The sequence below is a fragment of the Nematolebias whitei genome, chromosome 1, assembly GCF_014905685.2.
Source record: "Nematolebias whitei isolate Nwh7 chromosome 1, NemWhi1, whole genome shotgun sequence".
In the NCBI taxonomy this organism is placed as follows: domain Eukaryota; kingdom Metazoa; phylum Chordata; class Actinopteri; order Cyprinodontiformes; family Rivulidae; genus Nematolebias; species Nematolebias whitei.
The window spans coordinates 28,229,915-28,252,167 of NC_056498.1; the positions used below are offsets into that span (position 1 = coordinate 28,229,915).

A 22,253-nucleotide genomic window follows, 5' to 3' on the forward strand; every position below is an offset into this window, starting at 1 on the left:
TATATATATATATATCACGGGGGCAGCAGCAAGTATATCAAAATTTAAAAAATTGAATAAAAAGTTACAAATATAAAGAAATTAAAAGTGAGCACACAGATTTAAGACAACTGGTCTAAACTAAACTGAATAAAATGTTTTGAAGCAGCGTCCCCATATGAGGACATGGGTAGGTCAAAGTGATGATTCAAGTGTTTTGAAGAGGAAATGTCATGAACAGCTAGTATCTTACCTGTCGTAGACAGCTCTTTGATTGTAATTCTGGCCAAACGGATGAGCTTCAAATCTTAAATTATGCATAGCGGTTCATCCGACCACTATTTTACAAACCTTTAAACTGCTGGTAATTTCACAATATCAAATTATTCTGGCAGAAATATTCTAATATTCCTGCTGGGAGTGTCTCCGGCTGTCCTGGAAGTGCTACAGCTAGCTGCTGCTGCTTTTATGCCAGCAACAAACACATAATTCTATGTAAATTACTGTGTAATAAGAAAATGGCAGGTATAATATAAAATTTGCATAAACCAGGTGTTCCCAAACTTTTCCATGCCATGGCCCCCCAAACAGCATTAGCTTGTGACTGAGGCCCCACCCACAAACCCACAAACAATGCTACAAAATATGTAAAGAAACATTAACTTTTAGAATGTTTTAACTTGTATTCACTATATTCAATTAATTATTACAGCTGTTGAGCATAAAACTGTTATTAACTAACATGTTTTAAACACTGTATATTAGTCTCACTGAAAAAAAACAACAACTTTTCAACAAAATGTTGACCAGAAAAGCAAAGCAAAAGAAATATAACCTCTCAAGTGTGTTTATCTGGAAATAACAGATACAGATTGCCCTAGTGGGCAATTTTTATTATTATTACTACTATTTTTTATTTTTGCCTTTTTTTTATATTCTTCTCTCCAGCTTTCCTCTAGCGCCCCCTGGTGGCCCCCCAAGGGGCCACGACCCCCACTTTGAAAAACACTGACATAAACCGTTGAAAATTTTTGACATTTGAGTTGGTTTAAAAAAAGCAAGGATCCATTTTGGTCCTAACCCCATTCTGACGAGCCATTAGCTTGTTAATAACTCAAAGTAAACTATTTTTCCAAACCGAGGTCGTTTAAAGAGCCATCTACAACAGGTAGGATATTAACTGTTCAAAACCTTTCCACTTTTTATGGGCAGTGCCATTCAAAGTCTAGATTAAATGGGTCAATTCCAGGTATTAATACACTTCTGTTTTACTTTTGTTTTATTTTTTTCTCACGGGCTACTTGTTGTGACACGCCAAGTTGCTTCCTAACATTGCTTTTCCAGTCGGCCCACTTTCTTGAAACAAACAAAACTACTCCGATTGTCCTGCAGCGTCAGTTTCTGACACCAAAGTTTATGTTGAAAGGACTATAAAGTGGAAACTACAGTGATGGGTGAGCTCAGCCTTACAGCCAGACTGACAAGATCAGGGCAACAGGACTTGACCAGACTATCGTTGGCGTCAAATTTTAGAAGAAAAGTTGAATAATTATTAACAAATTTCAAGTGTTTTGCGTAAAATGATTTAAACTATCAATTTAAACTCAGCTGTTTTCAGATGACAACACAGAGGCCAAAAGCTGTTTGTTTTAATCAAACGCAGTGTGACTACCTGACGAGTTGGAAAACTGAAATACCTGCCCACTGGATTTTAGGGAAATGGTGTCCCCAGGGAAGCAGCATAATGAAACCACAGAATATGATCGAGAAGCCTGCGAGCAACACGGGACGATCCCCAAACCTGAAAAGACAAGCCATAACTTTTTGTGACGAATAAAATTCAGAAACACTGAATATTATTTGGGTCAACAACTCTCCATACCTCTGGCAGGCCACTTTCACAGCCAGAAACACCAGGATGGACTCAAAGCCGATGGCACACATGATGATGCCGTTGTACAGGACAGCCTCTTTCCTCGTCCAGGCGAACATGTCCATGGACAAGGGCGTGCCGATTCTGACCCAAAAAACACACCATCAGAACTTTATGTGCACGGAGAGACGGACAGGGAGGTCGTCGACGCAGCGTTTAAAGACAGACGTACGTTTCAAACACGGCGAAGATGAACATGACGATGAAGAACAAGATGTTGGAGGTCAGGACAGCGAGCTGGTCGATGGATTCCTCAGATCCGTCAAGGAGATCAACTCCGTCTGTAAACAGTTAAAGTAAATAACATAAAGGACGAGCGCTGAAGGAGCGCTCATCGCCCGTCAGCGTTGAACTAAACTCACGCTGAGATGTGAGGGAGTTTCAGCCATTTTGGTCAAACTTTGAAAAAAAGAAAACTTTAAACACGATCTCATGCTCAAGCTGAGGATGACTCTCAGCAACTACCACACACAGCAGCTAATGTCGATCAGCTATGACGGCCATCTTCCAAAGGATTATTAGTAGATGCAATCAGAGCTCAGACTGGTGAGTGTCCTGATGCCCATTCTTTTTAAACAGTACAAGTACTTCAGTTTGGGTACTTGCTGATACAGTAATTCCTCGCTACTTCGTGTTTCGACTTTCGTGAACTCGCTCTTTTGCGGTTTTTCCAAGTAAGAATGAACACAAGGGAAAAAAATTGTACGCGACACAAGACTGTCAGCTTTAATATTACTCACGTGATTGGGACAGTACAGGATACTGTGCAGTAAAAAGTGAACAAAAAAATAAAATACAGTAGTCCCTCGCTACTTCGCAGCTCGTTTATCGCAGATTCGCTCTATCGCGGTTTTTCAAAGTAAGAGTGGACATGACACACAACTGTCTGATTGACGGATGAGCCACACGATCGGCATGGAATTTTTATTTAAAATAAATTATTTTAAATTATTTAGCACCTGATGCACCTCTGTGCAGCCCACACTGCAGGATAAACTTCCTCCTGCAGCTGATCAGCTGATCTGCGTGCAGAGCGGAGAAGTGGGCGTGGCCGAGAGCGCTTGCAGGTGGCTGAGAGCAGCGGAGGCAGGGAGCTGAAATCATGACATCCTTTTAGAGCGTTTAGAGTTTAGAAATATTGTAAGAGTGTGGGAAGGATTTAATTAAAACACTTTAATATCTATATAAATATATATACTAAAATAAACTACCACTTGTACTACTATTCCTACTTTGCAGTTTTTCACTTATCGCGGGGCTTCAGGGTACGGATCCTCCGCGATAAACGAGGGACTACTGTACTTCGGACAGGCGCCGCCATTTTGTAGTTTTCTCTCAATACGCCTATAATGTATCCCTGCTCATAAGGACTACATTTCCTAGAGGCCAACATGGCCCCGCCCAGAAGCCCCAATTCCTTCAGCTGAAATTCTAAAGGGAAAGTTTTGATCTGATCTGAAAAAGTTTAGCGCATATTACAGTGACTTCGGCATCCAGAGCCGAAGTCACTGTAATAAGAGTCCAGAGCCGCACGAAACCCACCGAACCGGACCAGAACCTGACCTCCAGACTCATCTGTGAATGTGAGAGCTGCTAGTTTATCTTAAAATATCTCCAAACTTTGGACATTTTTATATTTCGTCCTTGACTACTTGAAAAATGTAAGAAAGGAAATCACATCACCAAGAATAAAAGTGGTATTGGTCTGAAGTATTGGGGTGTTTTTAAGAGTACAAGTATGAGTACGTGAGGCTGGTATCAGGCTTAGCTCTGACTCAGACTCAGCTAATTCAATCCCAACATTTGTTAAACTGACAAAGTTGCATAAAGTTTTTTTTTATCACTTTTAAATGTGCATCCAATGATTACTCTATCCGGTAGTTCGGGATATTTGGCTAACACAAACAAAAACGTTATTGCCTGCTTTTTGACAGCACACTTCAAGCAGAAAAAAGGACTCCTGTCTTACAGCAACCCTTCTTATGTATACGTATGATTGAAACAGAAGCTGTTGTGTTAGGATTATCAGAGAAAGAAAACTGTTTCATTACAAACACAGATTATGAAGGATTAGGCCGGATGTTAACAAGAACAATTACCATTCCTTTGGAGAACAGAAAATACAAACCACACCTTGCTGCAACAATCTCTCTCCACAAGATTTCTGTTGACCTGATTTCTATTGAAACTCGGATTATTACAAGAAATACGCCGATGTCCCCCGGCGCTGAGGGATTTGAATAGAGAATGCTTTTAGGTGTTGAGATGAGTGTTTTTCTGGACTGAATTGAACAGATTGTGCAAACCTTAATGTTTATGGTGCAAGATATTCAAGTGGGCAGGAGTTACAGTTCTACTGTGTAGAAGAAGAGAGGTAGTTTTTTGTTCTTGTCCAAGGTGGCGCAGAATGACCGAACCTAGAAGATGGAGGAATTTAATCCAACACCAGGTGCAGTGGAGAAGCCAGGGGGTGGCCACTGGTGGTCTAGTCCACCAGAGGTTAGACTTCGGCCACCCCTATCATTTGAGGAAACTATATTTTAAACAATATAAAACTAGAAAGCATAGTTTCCTCAAATGATTGGGGTAGTGAGTTTACACACACACACATACACACATTAGTCCCTCACTTATCTCGGGGGTTACATTCCATACATCCCCGTGATAAGTGAAAATCCACCAAGTATGGACGTTATGTTTATTTTAGTATTTATAAATATTTTAAGGCTTTATAAACTCTTCCCACACTCTTGCAAGGTTCTTAACAATGTTCTAAACTCTCTAAAAGAGCACAGCGAAAGAGAGCAGACAGACTGATGATACGGTTACTGAGCCAATCAGTGCCCGGAAGCGGACTGGCCATCGGGAGCACTGGAACATTTCCCGGTGGCCTGGCCCACTCAGTGATTGCTGAGTGGGACTAAAGTCTCGGTTCGTGTCACGCTTGATTACTTTAAATAAAAAAATCCATGCCGCTCACTCAGGTATCCGCCTCACTGAAGCTCCCACAGCAGCGATAGTGAAAGACAAACCCCACCCCACCTCCTCCTTTCTCTTTCTGAGGCAATCTGTTACAGCAGAGCAGAGACACACAACAGGTTGCACACTCGCCTGTTGTGTGTCTCTGCTCTGCTGTGACAGGCAGCCCAGAAAGAGAAAGGAGGGGCCCCCTCGGTGATCACTGAGCGGGCCAGGCCACCGGGAAATGTCCCGGAGCTCCTGATGGCCAGTCCACCCCTCAGCACAATTCTCTGGTTGGTTGCCCTCCATCAATCAGCCAATCGTTTGTCGTGTACAATCTTACATAGAAAACCTGCGAAAGAGTGAGTCCGCGAAAGTCGAACCGTGAAGTATCGAGGGACTACTGTAGTGGTGGCCATCTTGGATTTTGACGTGGCAACCCAGTTTTCAATAGGAAACTTTCTTAAGCCTACATGCAGCCGCACACCAAAATGGAAGTTGTCCCATTGCTTATTTTTTAAGATATCACACAGACAACATGCACGGACCGACGGACAAAAGGAGAATATTTCCCACTCCTCCCATTTTTTCTCTGCGATGGGGGACTAAAACGGTCTATAGGCAATGGGGTTATTTTAACATAGGCAAAAAAAATAAAAACTAAAGGAGTCATTATAACAAAAAAGTAATCCTAAAGGAATTATTACACAAAATATAATAATTTCAAACATGAAAAAGATAAAACAGCTCAGAATCTGATTCATCTGGATTTAGTTCAGTCCAGTGGACCGTGTTTAGTCCAGATGATGTACCTTCTTCGGTGTCGTTGATAGCTCGAACGTTCCGTCCTTCTTCATCCACCTGATGTTCTCTGAAGTAAAAAAAAAAATCACAACACACATTTTTGAGGAATAGAAATGTCAAACAATCAGATAAACATCTGAAACTAGAAACAGGTTTTCATGAACAATCTCCAGAAGTAGCTGCAGTGAACGGACGGGAATGAAAAAGACGAGACTTTTGAACTAATTATGACTTAAAATTGAAGTTGGAGTTGTTTAAAGACACAGCAAACTGCTTTGGTCGCCACTCTGACTAGCCGTTAGCTTGTCAGTCTGGTTAGAATTAAACTTTCTCCAAAATATGTTTAAAAATCTATCTGCAGCAGGTAAGATACTGACCGTTCATAACCTTTCCACAGAACTGCGTCCTAAGAGACCAGACTTATTGTTTTAATTTACTTATCTTAGAATTGCAGATGTTTTAATGAAATAATCCAGATATTCTCTTGTTTGATCATTTTACTCCATTTTTATCTTATAACCACGTCTATATCTAAAATAAAAACATCTGATAACCATTTACTGTTATTAGACAAGCTTTTGAAATATTTCAACAAAATCGGTTCAATGATCTTTAAACGGGTCGTCTGAGTTCACCGCTGTCACGTTGTGAAACGTATAAAACAAAAACAAAAAGGAGAAACGTGGCGAGTAGCTGACTTCAACACCAGCAGAACCAGCAGGATGTTGACGAGGCCGAACGCCGCCGCCAGCAGAGCCGGGGTGGTGTACATGTTGAGCTGCAGGTCCAGAAACTTCACCGTGACGCCGTTTTCCCCGATGAACGACAGACACGCCTGCAGAGCTGAAACACACGGAGCAAATCATGAAAATCGGTGTCTTTAAAAAAAAAAAAAAATTCTTTATGTTTGGATCATGTCTTTAAAAAGTACCAGGGCCGAGGATGAAACCCAGAGCCTGACAGGCGCTCATGTTGGCCATGGCGCCGGTCCTCTCCTTCAGAGACGTTGCTCCGGCAACGTATGACCTCACCACAGCTACGTTACCTGTCATATAAAGAACATAAGCGAGACATTTGTATTAAAGAAGACGGTACTTTTTTTTTTTTAAGTAAAAGTATTCACCGGCTCCGAAGCCCACGAAGGCTCTGGACATGAGCATGTGGTACTTGTTGTTGGTTCTTGGCAGGTAGGCGTAGGCGTAGTAGATGTTCGCCGACAGGTTGATGAAGATGGAGCAGACGAGTGGCTCCCGACGCGGGCGGTGGTTCGACCACAAGCCGAAGAGAGGCGAGGCCACCATCTGACCCAGACTGTAGGCGGCAACCATCCAGCCCAGGAAGCTGGCGTCGGCGCTGCTGTCCACCTGAAACAACGGTCAGTGGACTGTACTTATCCACATCCTGTCTGTCTCATCAAGGTACTTATACACATCCTGTCTGTCTCATCAAGGTACTTATACACATCCTGTCAGTCTCATCAAGATACTCAGCGCAATCTGTGCCCTCATCTACCTCCACACACATTCATACGCCGATGGGACACATATCAGAGGCAGTGAGGTGTACATATATGCTACATATATACACATATATGTACACTGCGTATATACACATGTACATATGCATAGGTATATATGTATGCATACATATATACAGGTTAATCATGAATGAATGTAGTACCACCTTGTACATGTGCATATTGTCTTTTTTCACATTTGTGTATTCTGCTTTTTTATTATTTCATGTGGTTTTTTTTTTTTCTGTATAATTAGAAGATGCTACTGGAAGCCTCAAATTTCCCACTGGGGATTAATAAAGTATGGCTTGCCCACTTCGGCATGTGACTGCTGGTGGAATCGAACCCCCAACTCCCCCACTGGAGGACGACTGCTCTAACCAAGATCTGTGCTTAAAACATTAGCATTAACGGTCAAAGTCAACCTTGTTTGTCTGTTAGCAAAATATTTTAAGAACCACTGCATAGATTTTTAATAAAACTCCCAGGAAGTAAACAATGGGTGTGCATCTACAACTGATTAACTTTTAGAGCCAATCAAATTCAAGATGCCTACGGCAGCTAACTGCTCATAGACAACGTGTAAATGGCTCTAACTAAGTCAGATTTACATATACTGAGTTCAGATAAGGTGTGGTAGTAGCTGAGAGTCCTTCACAACACATACTGAGCACCAACAGATTTCACATAAGATGGCACATAATGGCATTAACCTTCTCATCAGGATGATCTCAGTCGGGCATGAGAGGCAGCAGTGACGCATTTCTGCAAAAAATGCTGGGCATTTAATTGTAAACAATATTTCACACGTCCAACTGAAAAACTTAAACTGACTGAATTTAACTTTTCAGTTTCATTTCTTGTTTTCAGAATTGCTAAAAAAAAAGTGTTTCAGTACAACTTGTGAACTTTTGCTTTATGCAAAATACACAAAATACTTCCTTCCTTATTCCGACAGCGCGGCTTCTAAATTATTTATTAACGTTTATTCAACCAGGCAAGTCCTGCTGAGGTCACAGATCTCTTTAGTAAGGAAGCCCTGAGCCTGAAAGCAGCCGAACATGCAGGAAGAAACCGGAGTACTCGGAGAAAACCCACGGCAAACACGAGGAGAACATGCAAACTCCACACAGACAGACACCTGGTCCAAACCGGGGACTGAACCCCCGACTTTCTTACCGTGATGCAACAGTGCTAACCACCGAGCCGTCGTGCTGCCCAAACTACAACAGTGTGTTTTACATAAAATAAGAAAAAGGAAACAAATGTTCACCCCGGGAATGTTGCACGATTCATACCTTTTCCAAATAGGGCCACAGAGATGTGATGACGATGGTGAAACCTGATAGAAAACATGAAACACAGACAGGTTAGGGTTATGTTTATTATCATATGCAGGTCAACAATGGTCAAGGCCAACAATGGTCAAGGTCAACAATGGTCATAGTCAACGTCAAAGTCAACAAAGCAATGAAATGCTCAGGACAAACTGTCTCCAATCGTCAATAAAAAAAGAAAGAAATACCAAAGCATGCAACAAAAATACAAAAAAAAGCACAAAAAGCAGATTGGTACTGTTAGCAGATTGGTTCTGTTAGCAGAATGGTTCTGTTAGCAGAATGGTTCTGTTAGCAGATTGGTTCTGTTAGCAGAATGGTTCTGTTAGCAGATTGGTTCTGTTAGCAGAATGGTTCTGTTAGCAGCATGGTACTGTTAGCAGAATGGTTCTGTTAGCAGCATGGTTCTGTTAGCAGCATGGTACTGTTAGCAGCATGGTTCTGTTAGCAGCATGGTTCTGTTAGCAGCATGGTTCTGTTAGCAGTATGGTACTGTTAGCAGCATGGTTCTGTTAGCAGCGTGGTACTGTTAGCAGCATGGTTCTGTTAGCAGCATGGTTCTGTTAGCAGCATGGTACTGTTAGCAGCGTGGTACTATTAGCAGCATGGTTCTGTTAGCAGCATGGTTCTGTTAGCAGCGTGGTTCTGTTAGCAGTATGGTACTGTTAGCAGCATGGTTCTGTTAGCAGCGTGGTTCTGTTAGCAGTATGGTACCGTTAGCAGATTGGTTCAGTTAGCAGCGTGGTTCTGTTAGCAGTATGGTACTGTTAGCAGATTGGTTCTGTTAGCAGAGTGGTTCTGTTAGCAGAGTGGTTCTGTTAGCAGCATGGTTCTGTTAGCAGCATGGTTCTGTTAGCAGCATGGTTCTGTTAGCAGCATGGTTCTGTTAGCAGCGTGGTTCTGTTAGCAGTATGGTTCTGTTAGCAGTATGGTACCGTTAGCAGCGTGGTTCTGTTAGCAGCATGGTTCTGTTAGCAGTATGGTTCTGTTAGCAGATTGGTTCTGTTAGCAGAGTGGTTCTGTTGTCACCAATGGTCCTAAAAAAACATTAATTTGTGAACTTTTCAACCTGTCAAGGTTCTTTATTGTCATTTGCATCACGTGTGGTACATGTGGTGGAATAAAACTGTGTACTCACGGTCCCAGGTACACCCCAAAATAACAAAATTATAAAGTATAAAAAATAAACAGTAACAAGGATCTAAGATATACACTAAACAATAATAATATAATATAAATAAGGTGTATTAAACAGCAGCCTGGACATGAGTCTGTTATGAGCAGATGGGTTTGAATACAGCAGCTTAAAGGCAAGAAATCAGCAGCACAGATAAAGTGACATATCATCAATTAAAGTGTAATAACGGTGATTTGTTTTTCCTTACAGTGATTATTCTGGTTAGATGTTCATGAGTATAACAACCTCAGGGTAGAAGCTGTTCCTCAGTCTAGTGGTTCTACACTTAATGTTCCTCAACCTCCTGCCTGAGGGGAGCAGGACAAAAAGTGTGTGTGCTGGGTGAGTGGGGTCCTTCATGATGCAGGTGGTTCTCTTCCTGCATCTGGAGGTGTAAATAGATGTCTGTGATGGTGGGGAGGCTGACTCCAACATCTGTGCAGCCTTCACCACTCTCTGCAAAACTTTTCTTTCTGCAGCTGTGCAGCCTCCATGCCACACATTAGTGATGTTTAATTAGTATCAACATGCACTCTTTGAGACTGTTGCCTATACACTGTTAAAGCTGCAGTTTGGCGTTTTAGGAATAGGCTTCTGTGAAGCGGGTATCGGTAGTAAGTGTCTTACCTGTAGTAGCCTGAGAGAACTGAGTTAGTAGAAGCAAAGATAAATTCTCATTCGAGCAGCACAAACACAAATCATTTTCTGTGTTGCTGCAAAAGTGACACCTTTAAACTAAACAGTCTCATGTGAAAGAGTAGAGGTTGAAAGTTGTTTTTGTTAAATATGGCTGATTGATCTGACTGGCTGTTAGCTTTATCCCTGAATGAGAGTTTACCCCTGTGTTTACAAACTCCATCCAATAGGAGTTTTGTCTAGAACAGGTAAGATGCTAACTACTTCTTTCACTCCACTTTAAAGATGTTTACTCGTGCTGCTATGGAGACAAACTGGTCAGTGACGTTCACATTTGAAAATTGGTTATTTATAAAAAAAAAAAACAATTAAATCTAAAATCTAATAAATATTATTAAAAAGTATTTTTTTCCTCTTGAGGCTGTAGATTTAAAAATGTCAGTACCACACATCAAGCTTCTACATGTATTCTTCTTCATGAGATTTTTAATCCACACAAGCAAAACAAACTAAATTGTAAGTAGAGTTTTTTTTTTTAAGTAAATATTTATTATCAGTTATGTCTATATGAGAACACTGCTGACAATAAGAACTTTCAAAGAGGAAAAACAAGCTGAAGTTCTCGGAAGAATCATTGAAAAACGATTAGAAATGGACTTATTTGTTTGTTTTCCTCTAACTGTTTAAACTCAAATAAGTGAAACATATTTTATGTTCTCGTCAGTTCTGGTTTTGTTTTTGTCAGGCCTGAAAAAGTCCCAACATGGAAGCAAAACCATACGAATGGACCCAAGGTCTGCTTTAATTTAATTATTTGCTTCTAGAAGTTACAAATTTAGTGACTTTTTATTTACTTCAATTTGAAACTCCTGAACTCCTCTTCATTTATTTAACTATATTCTCCATGAAGAAGTAACTCACAATGCTCAACAATGCAACAAACAAATAAAAAATAAACCTAAAGTAGAACTTGTTAATAGAAGTGCAGTTTGATTATATGACGGAACGGCCTGCCATACATTTGCAGCACGAGCCCGTGTTGTCCTCGCGCACTTCAAAACATTCAAATCCAGTTGGCCGGTTGAGAGTCCTCACCTACACTGCTGAGGAACATGGTGAAGTACATGACTCGGATTGACCTCCACCGGCTCCTGTAGTCCTCATCCTGAGAGTCATCGCTGCTCAAATTAACACAAAAGTAGGGATTTTATAACTTGACAATCCCAGAAAAACGCGCCTCCACTAAGTAAACATGGCACTCCACGGCTCGATGCTGAACTCACCTGCTCGTATCATCCCGGAGCAACGTATCATCCCGGAGCAACGGAGTGGTGACGTCCGGCTCAATACGGGACATTTTTTTTTTTGTGTGTCAAAACAGTAAATTTATGCCTCTGCTCCTGTCGCCATGTAGCCGAGGGTCAGTGAACTACACACAGCCGAACGCTAACTCCAGCTATTCCGTAAAGCTAGCTGTAGTGTCCGCTAACAAGAAAAATTAATATCTCACAAGCCAACATGTTTTCCTGGCAATTAATTAACCGAACGCAGTGTTAAGCGGATACATTTACAACCGATAGCGAGAAGTTGGAAGATGACAGTCGACAGAAAACCTGACAAACTGGACTGAGACTCTTTTACTGTTAAGTGAACGATTACTGAAATGTGACATCCGTAAAACGTTTCAAAATAAAACAAAGCACGCTCAATAATTTTGTCTCCCCCCCCCCCCCCCAAACGGTTTGTTACAGTCCAATTATAAAAGTTTTATTAATCTGTGAAATATACAACATTTCAGAAACGTGTATGTGTTGGTGATCCTTTTCCACCGTTGCCAATTGCGTGCTCTTATTTTGAAGGCAAGTTGTAACCATATCCGGATAATTCCTGGTTGAATATTTAGCTTGACGTTTGCATGCCTGTCACGTGAGAACGTAAACACCGCTGTCCGCTTCGTACTCTGATCCCTGATGCTTTTTTTCAAACGTAGTGAATGGACTTTTCATTAAAAGTTAAATTATTTTTAATAGAAAACTGGACAAAGGGTATAGTACAGTGGAAACATTTTTTATATATATTTTATTGTGCCATGTAAAAAAAGAGACTGTGTCCATAATTCATTCATTCAACCTTTGTTTATACAGGTTAGTCCCCCAGTTTTAACAAGCATTGATTTTGATTTTACCCTACAGCAAATTTCTAATGAATAAATAAAATAAATATTTTCTGTTTAGGGGTCACCGCAGGTTCTGAAACTCATCCACCTTCATATCTACTCCATGCAGCTTCTGTCTTTCTCTCTTTTTTACTGAGTGTAATTCCTCTTCTCTCCAGAGCAAACCTCCACCTCTCCAGGTTCTCTTCCACCTGTTCCATATTCTCACTACTATCACAATGTCGTAAATAAATAATTTGAAGAATCGACATAATATATCAAATAGGAGGCCTAGCCTTGGAGGAATGCTTATCACCTGTGATCTGACTCTCAGCTACTACCACACCAAATTTAATCTCCATACACGTAAAATAGACCGTGTCGCACCCCTTCATGTGTCTGCTAAATTTAATTAGCCGTGGCAGCCTTCTTGAATCGGGTTGGCTCCAAAAGTCAATCGTTTCTGGACGTACATCCAGTGATTAATTTCTGTGAGTCCCATTAAAATACGTCTAATCGTTCAGGAAATATTTTGCTAACAATCCAAGGGGGATGATTCAAACAGTAAATGCCATTTTTTTAGGCTAAGCTTCCATACACTGTATAGATCTCAGACTATACTTTATGAATGCCTCCCAGCTACTACCACTCCAAATTTCAGCTCATGATCTGTAAAATGTATTGAATTAGAGCCATGTATGTGTTTGATAAGTTTGATTAAACGTGGCGGCCATATTTAATCGAGTTGATTCCAACAGTGAATCAGCTGTAGCTGCTCATCCAGTGATTACAGTCTATGAGATTTATCCAACTCCATTCATTGGTTCATGAGATATTTTGCTAACAGACAGACTAGAGTTGACTCTCAACAGTTAATGCCCAAGTTTTAAGCTAAGGTCTTGCCCAGTGTATGACTGTCAGCTGCCATACTTGTTACAACATAACTGTTTCTGATACAATAAAAACAAACTAATAATAACAGTGGCACAACTCATTTAGTTTAATTTTTTGTTCGTTTTCATTGAGAAACAGCAGAGCGGCCTCGCGCGCCCTCTGGTGGCGGAACAGAATAACTCGGGTCACAAAAACAGAAAATGAAAGTACAGTACTGTGTATTTTAACGGACATTTCCCCTTCAAACACCGCGTTACTCTTCTTTTTTTTTTTTTTTTTTTTTGTAAATCTGAGCTGTAACGATAAAGACCTGGCTGTCTTCAGATTAACACCTAGTCTGGATGAGAATTATTCCTGGATCTCGTTTCTTTAAGGAGGAAAGCGGCTGTTTCACCTCAAAGGCGCAGTAATCATGGGTAGGCCGAGATTTGTCGCTTCTCATTAACCTGTTTATAACAAAAACGAAATTACATTATGTTTTTATTCTGCTGTTTTTATTCAGACACATGTATTCGACATTAGGGTGTAAAAACCCGCTTGTCATGTTGTGTCGTTCATTTCCAGGACTCGTGAATCTTTTGTGGTGTTTGGTATTTTTACTTTCACCTTGCCTCGCTGCTCCAGGTAAGTCCCTAAAACCAGCCAACACACTGCGTTTTGTTCTTTTAGAGGTTCTGCTTCTGTTTTTGTAAAACTTCATTTCTTGGCTTGTATGGGGCCAAAAAATAGCTTTTTTGGGGCCCTGTGCAAAATGCTGTGTGGGGGGCCCCTAGTATGTCCAACTGCTATGAAAATTCAGTTCAGTTTATATAGCGCCAAGTCACAACAGAAGTCGTCTCAGGGCACTGATAAAACATTCCCCTCTCCCACTCCAGGCCACTCATCAACGTTTATTTATACAGGTTAGTCTCATTGAGTCTCGAGGACTCACTTACAAGAGAAACCTGATTTTAACAAAGAGTGATAATCGTAGACAATCATAAAAGAACGCATATAAATTGGGGAAAATAAATGAAAGAAAAATTATATTTAAAAACGAAACAGAAACGGCGCAAAGTGATGTAGAATGCAGTAGAAAGAAGCCCACAACTAAAAATCTAAACTCCAGTAATGGTCAGTCAGGTCCTCTGGACAGTTTCTTTTTTTTTATGGAAAGACGTTCCGCCCTCTATCCAGAGGTCTTCATCAGTCTGAGGAGTCCCAAGTAAACTGTTCTTCCCACCAAGCAGTACAATCAGTTTGCTGGAGATAAGATGGTTTCTGGAGGTTGTCCTGTCCCAGGCAGACAGCCACAGCCAAAGTGGTTCAAGACATCAAAGTTCATGCTCAATCATCCAGGTACAAAATCCAATAATGGTCAATCAGGTCATCTGGACAGTTTCTTTTTTTTGTGGACAGATGTTTCGCCCTCTATCTGGAGGATATATCCGGAGGAATCCATTATTGGATTTTGTACCTGGATAACTGAGCATGAACTTTGAAAAAAAAAAAAAAAAAAACCTGTTTCTAACTACTTTAGTCCCTTAAAGGACTCAGATCATACACTGGAGCTTACGCTCTCATCTCATTTAGAACATTCTGGAAACTCTTCCTTGTGTAGTGAACTTTTTCACAGAGGTTTTCACCTGACAACTGGAGAATGACATTCATGGATTTATGGCTTCTGAATTATATTTTTTATAAGTAAACATCATTTCGTCTTGGATTGCTGACATATCTACTCTTCTTGCATCCATAGATTTTCTGCCAGATGCATCTCTACCATCCTCCTTGAGCCTCTCAAGCACTGTAATAGATTAAAAAAAAAAAACAATACTATATGTCAATGAGTAAAATAGATATACAGTAGTCCCTCACTTATCGTGGGCGTTACGCTCAAGACACCCCCATGATAGGTGAAAATCCACCAAGTAGGGAAGTTCTATTTATTTTAGTATTTATATAATATTTTAAGGCTTTATAAACCCTTCACACACTCTTACAATGTTCTTAACAATGTTCACGCTTGATTATTTTAAATAAACAATCCATGCCGCTTGTGCGCCTCACTCAGGTGTAAGACAGACTCCCCCGCCCTTGCCTTTCTTTTTCCGAGGCTCTGTTGCGCGCTCGCCTGTTGTGTGTCTCTGGGATATGATGGGGAAAGACAGACCCCACCCTAGGCCTGTCACGATAACAAATTGGGCGACAAATTGTCTCAGAAGTTATTGCGATAAACGATAATATTGTATTAAATTTAACAATAATTAATAGTCAAATTTTAGAAAAAATGTTGATTGTTTGGAGTGTAGTACCTTTTTTGACCACCTGATGGCAGCATAAGACTGTTTGAACCAAAGGATGGATAGGTGAGCTGCGTGTCTCTTTAATAAAAATGGGAGGGAGGCCCCTTGACGTGACATGGGCTGACATGGGCTAACATGGTGACATGGTGGACGCTCGGTGATTTGAGCGCTTTAGCATAGCATTTTTCACACAAAGCTCTTAATAAAATAAACAGTAAACAAGTTTATTTTGTTAAACAAGACGGAGGTTTTTTCCCGAGGTCGGCCTGTTAGCTTAGCTCATAGCTTAGCTTCTCAGCTTAGTTACTTTTAACGTTCCAAAAACGTGATTTTGGACGGTTAGCACAGATTTTAAAGAGAAAAGATAAAGGGAGGGGTCAGTGAAGAGCACCGGAGTTGAGTGTCTTCAGTAGAAAGAGAGAGACACGAAGAAACGATAAAGCCGGCAATGAAAATGAGGTCGATAATTGTCATTCATCATGCGATTAATTGATTTATGGTTTATCGCGACAGTCCTACCCCACCCCCGTCATTTCCTTTCTTTCCAACAGGACCACATCATCTGCAAAGAGCAGAGATGGAATCCTGAGGCCACCGAACCTGACTCCCTCCGCCCCCCTGGCTTCACCAAGAAATTCTGTCCATAAAAGTTATGAACAGAATCAGTGACAACGAGCAGCCCTGGGGGGTAGTCCATCTCCCACCCTGAAGGGGTTCGACTTACTACCGACAATGCGAACCAAACTCTTGCACCGCTTGTATAGGGATCAGTGTTTCCCCCAGCTAGCTTGCCATGGCGGGGTGCTTATCTCATCCATGATTTTTGCTGATGGGGGGGACAGAGACATGTCTGAGCGCAGCTTGTACTAACAGTTTTTGAGCGGGGGCGGGGGGGCGTTCAGCATGAGGGAAGAGGCAATGTGAGTTCTGCCTTGGGCTTTTTGGTCGAGTAGTATGGCATGCCGTTGTATCATGTAATAGGTAAAAGTGGCTATTAATGACACAATCGGCTTGCCATAGTCTGACACCTTCATCTGCCTGGAGCAACCATCAAATCAGCTTCATTTCGCTGCATGAAGCTGATTTGACCACTGAAGTGCATTTATTAAGTAAAAGTTCAACTGAGACACACCTTTATTATTAAATCGAGTTAACAAATAATTGTTTTTAGGTGGTAATCTTGTTAAATTTCAAAGAAATGCACAAAAAGTCGCCCTGTGCGCGTTCATGTTTCCGCGTATCGGCTTTTGAAAACGCAGCTGATTGGACCATCAAAGTGCATTTATTATGGAAAAGTTAGACCGAGACGCGCTTTTGCTCTAATTTCGAGCAAACAAATAATTGCTTTTAAGTGTTAATCTTGTTAAATTCTTGTTAAAGTCCTCCCGTGCACGCGGCTGCCATTTGTCAGCCATTCGATTTTTGGCGCAACACCGGCCCACATTTCCGGGTTAGCGGTGACTCGTAAGAAACGCGACGCGTCAGCGGTGATGCATAATAGATGCGACGTATACGGCGAAGCAACATGTTTACGGATATTTCCACTTTATTAGACATATTTGGACTATAAGGCGGTACGATGTGTACAGCGGAAAATACAATGCAATGCACAAAATGCCTCTTTTTTTTTATATAAACTCCACCAACAAATCAGAAGAAGATGAGCCTAATCTTGATTTATGTGGGTTTTTCAGAGCACTTTGCCGTCATGGTTGGGCCTCCGGTCTCAGTGCAGCGCGGCCTGACAGCCACGTTACCCTGCTGGCTCCATCCATCACGAAGCGCAGAGGACATGGAGGTACTCTGGCACCGCGGCAGTGATCAGTATGACACCCCTGTCATGCATTTCAAGTCAAAAATGTTTCAGCTCGAATCCCAGAAAGCTTTGTACGCTGGCCGAGTCGATTTCGGTTTTAAGGACACGGCGTCCGGCGGGCTGAAGGCAGGCGATGTGAGCCTGAAGCTGCTAAATGTCACAATTGAGGACGCTGGGAATTACACGTGTTATGTCAGCAGCTCAACAGATTATGACAGCTCAAGTGTGAGTCTGCACGTGACAGGTGGGTGGAATACAGGTGGAATAAATACACAATTTCTATTAGAGGACTTGTTGCGTCAAACAGTCTTTGTTCCATTGCAGAAACGGGAACCCCCCCCATTCTGTCTGCTGTGTGGAAGGGTGACATGGTGAATGTGAGCTGTGAGTCTGAAGGCTGGTATCCTCAGCCTGAGCTGCACTGGTCAGACAGGAATAAAGATCTGATCAACAGTAATCTGGTTTATACCAAGGACCTGGCTGGTCTTTTTTCAGTCCACAGCTGGCTTCTTGTCCCCGACTCGTCTGAGGTATCCTGCTTTGTTGGTCTCTCTAAGGAAGAGACAAAACAGGCTAGAATGCGCCTGGGAAGCCCTAAAAGATCACAGCAAGAAGGTAAAAGTTGGCTGCACACATGGAGGAGCTGTTTTTCTATAATGAAAGACAGAAATGCAACTGTTCTTGTTTTCTTTTCAGCGTCGGGTTCCTCCCCAGCTGGATGGGTGGCTTTCGGGATACTTCTAGCGTTAGCTGTAGCTGTAGCTGCAGCGCTGTACTTCAAAAAGCAGGGTAAGTGATGTTTTTATTGTGTCTGTTGACAGATTGCAAACCTTAAAATATTTTTCATGTTTCAGCTGAGTCCAAACCAGAAGGTGACCAAACTGAAGGTAGGAAAAACAGCTATTTATTGTCTCTCGCTCATTAAGAAGCGACGTTTCTACGTGTTTAGTGTAACATTTTCATACAGTTTTGGGACAAGTAGAAAAGTATTACCGGTAGTCCTTATTCTGATATTCACAATATATGGGTCGAAACGATCCAGAGTGATCAACTTGTGACGTTTAGTATAATAGCTCTGGAGCTAACACATTATATATTTGCTCTGGTGCTAACGGTAATGCTAAAAGGCTAAAGCTGAGGTACACCTTCTACAAAACAGCTCTGCTGTCCTCCATCAGTGGGGCAGCACCGGACAACTATCACCCAGGCCTGTCATGATAACAAATTTTGCTGGCCGATTAATTGTCCCAGAAATTATTGCGATAAACGATAATATTGTTTGAAATTTGACAATAATTAGTAACTGTCAAATTTAAGAAGAAATGTTGGTTGATTTTTGTGTGTAGTACATTTTATTGACCATTGGATGGCAGTGTAAGACTATTTGAACCAAAGGATGGAAAGTGAGGGAGTGAGCAGCGTGTCTCTTTAAGAAAAATGGGAGGGAGGCTTCTTGACAGGACATGGGCTGTCTCTCCGGTTCTCAAAATGGCAGATGCTCGGTGTGGTTTGAGCTCTTTAGCATAGCAAATCTTTTAATAAAAATAAATAAACAAGTTATCATCTTCTTTTTGCAGAGAAAAACAACTTTTTACACGAAGGCACGTGTTTCAACTGTGAATTTTGGAGCTTTGACAAGACAGAGGTTTTTTTCCCCGAGGTCGGCCTGTTAGCTTAGCTCGTAGCTTAGCTTCTCAGCTTAGCTGATTTTATCGATCCATAAACGTGATTTTGGACGGTTAAAACAGATTTAAAAGAGAAACAAGAAAGGGAGGGTTCATTGAAGAGCATCAGAGTTGAGCCTTTTGATCCAGTGTCTTCAGTAGAAAGAGAGAGACACGACGAAACGATAAAGCCGAACAAATGAAAACGAGGTCGATAATTTTAATTTATCGTGCGATTAATGGATTTATTGTTTATCGCGACAGGCCTAGTGCTAAGTGTTGTGTATTGCTCTGTTGTCCGGGTGGAACCAAGTTTAACTTTACCTTGGCTCCAGCACATCCGTGACCCAAATTATTAAAAGTGGCAGGTGCTGAATGGATGTGTAAAGTGCCAACAAAATATTCCCAAGTGTTTATTATTAAATAATGTGCACCTCAGCGTGCTAATATACATGAGAATCTGTTTTGGTACTGTTTGTTGTGAACAGCTTGTAATAGAAAGCAGAGCTCTTTGCAGCACAAGCTCTCGCATGAGCTGCTCAACCACCAGCTCCTTTGGACGATTCTCTCCTCACCTCTTCATCCGTTCAGCTTTCCTCATCTTCAGTTGCAGGATGAGTCATTTTTGCGTTCTTCTCTGTCAGACGATGTGCAAAATTAACGTTCATGCTGTATGGGGCTTTCAGCGGAGCCGCCTGTCTGCGTCATTTACCCAGAAATCATTGTAACGTAAACAACCTGCTGATTCTGTGTCGTCGAGGTCTATTGTTCCAACTAGTCGGGGATCCCATAAAAATATATTTTTACTTTAAACTGTTTATACTGTTAATGCTTTTTTTGAAAGAGGCAAATTGAAAACTCCCATCATTCTCTTTACATGCCATTTAGATCACGTCAGACTCGAGGCCCGTGTGCCAAATCTGACCCTTGTTACTATCTCGCCAAGATAATGTTAAATATTTTTTATCATTTCTCGATTTTAACTATTTTCAGTCAGGTCATCTGGATGGTTTCTTTCTTTTTGTCTTTTTTTTTTTTTTTGCTGAGACGTTTCGTCCTTCATCCAAAGAACTTCTTCAATCTGAGGAGACACCAAACAAACTGATTTGCACAAACAGCATACTCCATAGTGGAAAAAAACAAAACAGTTTGCTGGTGCTAAGATGGCCTCCGGGGCCCACCCTCTCCCCCGCTAACTTCTCTGAGACAGACATGCCAAAGTGGTTACAACCCCCACTTTGGTGTCTCCTCACATTGAAGAAATCCTTTGGATGAAGGATGAAACATCTCAGCAAAAACAGAAACTGCCCAGATGAACTGACTGAACAGTGTTATTGAGCATGAACTGGTATTTCTCGATTTGCTTAAAACACAGACAAAATACTTCATTTAGTGCAGACTCCTCGTGGCAGCTGACTAACTTTGAAGCCACAAAAATGGTTTGATTTTCAGTCATCTTTTATTCTGATGTGGAAAGAACAACGCAGACGGTTAAAACGAGACCGATCAAACTCTTGTTGATGAACCTGCAACTAAGAAAAGATGTTGGGTATTAACAAACCGCTGGCTTAGAACAAGATTTTTATTTGAGCCCCACTTTGTAACTGAGTTTGACACCCCTGAACCATCAACAAAGGTGTGTTTTCAAGCTACAGACAATCTTTATATATTTATGGTGATGGATTTGCAGTTCTATTCATGATATAAAAACAGTAATATATGTGTGTATTTTTCCCACAGAGACAAAACCACTTATGTCCAAAGGTAAGATGTCACTCAAAGGTGTTGCTATCATTAAAGTCCAACGGAAACCTTTAAATCAAAACAGAGTGGCTGATGTCTTCTTTTGTTTCCTTCCAGGAATGAAGCAGCCAACATCTCTGTCCGTGGCTTCCAAGTGTTATGGTAAATTTGAAATGAATTGGTCATCGATCTTCTCTAACATTTTTACGACTCATGTGATTCCAACCAAGTTTTTTAATCTTCCAACAGCAAATGTCAAACTTGTGGACACAAATAATCAGTTTGTAGCAATCAAGGAATCTCTTCTTCGAGACAGTTTAACGATTCCAGACGGGAACAGGGTTACCTGTCTTACAGCAGTCAGAGGAACGCCTGGATTCTCTTCTGGACAACACTACTGGGAGGTTTTGCTGAGCCGTCCTTCCTTAGACCCCAAGAAGTCCTGGTGGATTGGAGTTACGAACAAACCTGAAATCCCTCAGGACGCAAGTTTCTCTCCAAACACATCCAACGGTTTCTGGTTCCTGTCTTCTTCACCTAATCGAGAAGAAATGGTTCAGTTTAGCACCGAACCCGAGGTGGTTATTCATCTCCAGTCAAGACCAAAAGTAATAGGTGTGTTTTTGGACTACGACAGTGGCGAGTTGTCCTTTTATAGCGTGGAAGAGGAACGGTTGATTGGATCTTTGGCAGCTACATTTACAGGGGAAGTGTTTCCAGTTTTCAACCCTGGGAAAGGCGACCAAATCCCCATGGAGATATTTCAGAAGGCAAAGCAGGATTTGGCTCGTGACTTGGAGAACTTTATGAACGAGTAGCAAAACATGTATTACTATAAGTTTAAGAACTGGTACGAGATTATTAAAATGACTGTATTAAAATTGGTCCAATTTACAATTAAAAGAAACTTTCCCTGTTTCCAAGCTAAAAAAACTTATATTTTATTTGACATGCTAAAGTCCTAAATACTAGTGAAGACCAAGCTAGTACTCTTTATACTTGCATTTTTATATGCCCATTGAAAGGCGGTCATATTATGGTACAGTATTCCCTCACTTATCGCTGGGGTTTGGAACCACGCCCCCACCACCACCACCACCACACACTGCAATAAGTGAAAAACCGTGAAGTAGGGATACAGTAGTCCCAAGTTCAAGTAAACTTTATTGTCATTACCGTTTCATGTGGTACGCGAGACAGAACAAAATTATGTACACAAGTAGAAGTAGTAGTTAATTTTAGTATTTATATACAGGTAGGGCTGGACGATATGGCCAAAACTTTTATCACGATATATTTCTTAATTTCGGTTGATAACGATGTAATTCGATATTGGTATAAACTGTACAAATA

The 22,253-nt window shown here is 41.2% G+C and overlaps 2 protein-coding genes across 2 annotated transcripts in view; one reads left to right on the top strand and one right to left on the bottom strand.

The window, feature by feature from the left end:
• mfsd8 (major facilitator superfamily domain containing 8) overlaps nucleotides 1-11,795 on the bottom strand; it is a 13,196-nt gene extending 1,401 nt beyond the window's left edge. The window contains exons 1-10 of the mRNA XM_037683397.1: nucleotides 11,627-11,795; nucleotides 11,439-11,521; nucleotides 8,492-8,535; nucleotides 6,801-7,041; nucleotides 6,609-6,722; nucleotides 6,376-6,520; nucleotides 5,686-5,744; nucleotides 2,085-2,193; nucleotides 1,862-1,996; nucleotides 1,677-1,780 (exon numbers count right to left, since the gene is read on the bottom strand). Coding sequence (XP_037539325.1) covers nucleotides 1,677-1,780; nucleotides 1,862-1,996; nucleotides 2,085-2,193; nucleotides 5,686-5,744; nucleotides 6,376-6,520; nucleotides 6,609-6,722; nucleotides 6,801-7,041; nucleotides 8,492-8,535; nucleotides 11,439-11,521; nucleotides 11,627-11,700 — 1,108 coding nt within the window. The 5' untranslated portion in view covers nucleotides 11,701-11,795. The remainder of the gene's footprint in view (nucleotides 1-1,676; nucleotides 1,781-1,861; nucleotides 1,997-2,084; nucleotides 2,194-5,685; nucleotides 5,745-6,375; nucleotides 6,521-6,608; nucleotides 6,723-6,800; nucleotides 7,042-8,491; nucleotides 8,536-11,438; nucleotides 11,522-11,626) is intronic.
• Nucleotides 11,796-13,804: 2,009 nt separating this feature from the next.
• On the top strand, nucleotides 13,805-21,718 carry LOC119429152 (butyrophilin subfamily 2 member A2-like). Its single transcript, XM_037697128.1, has 9 exons — nucleotides 13,805-13,808; nucleotides 13,957-14,016; nucleotides 17,366-17,737; nucleotides 17,818-18,108; nucleotides 18,190-18,282; nucleotides 18,348-18,380; nucleotides 20,898-20,921; nucleotides 21,018-21,062; nucleotides 21,150-21,718. The coding sequence occupies exons 1-9, from the start codon at nucleotides 13,805-13,807 to the stop codon at nucleotides 21,716-21,718; spliced, it is 1,491 nt and encodes a 496-aa protein (XP_037553056.1).
• The last annotated feature ends 535 nt before the right edge of the window (nucleotides 21,719-22,253 follow it).

Bases quoted from the DNA above. Each gene is read 5' to 3' on its own strand.
- LOC119429152 (XM_037697128.1), top strand. The intron at 14,017-17,365 runs GTAAGTCCCTAA...TTTATGTGGGTT, and splicing joins ACCTTGCCTCGCTGCTCCAG to TTTCAGAGCACTTTGCCGTC. The intron at 18,381-20,897 runs GTAGGAAAAACA...TTTTTCCCACAG, and splicing joins AGAAGGTGACCAAACTGAAG to AGACAAAACCACTTATGTCC.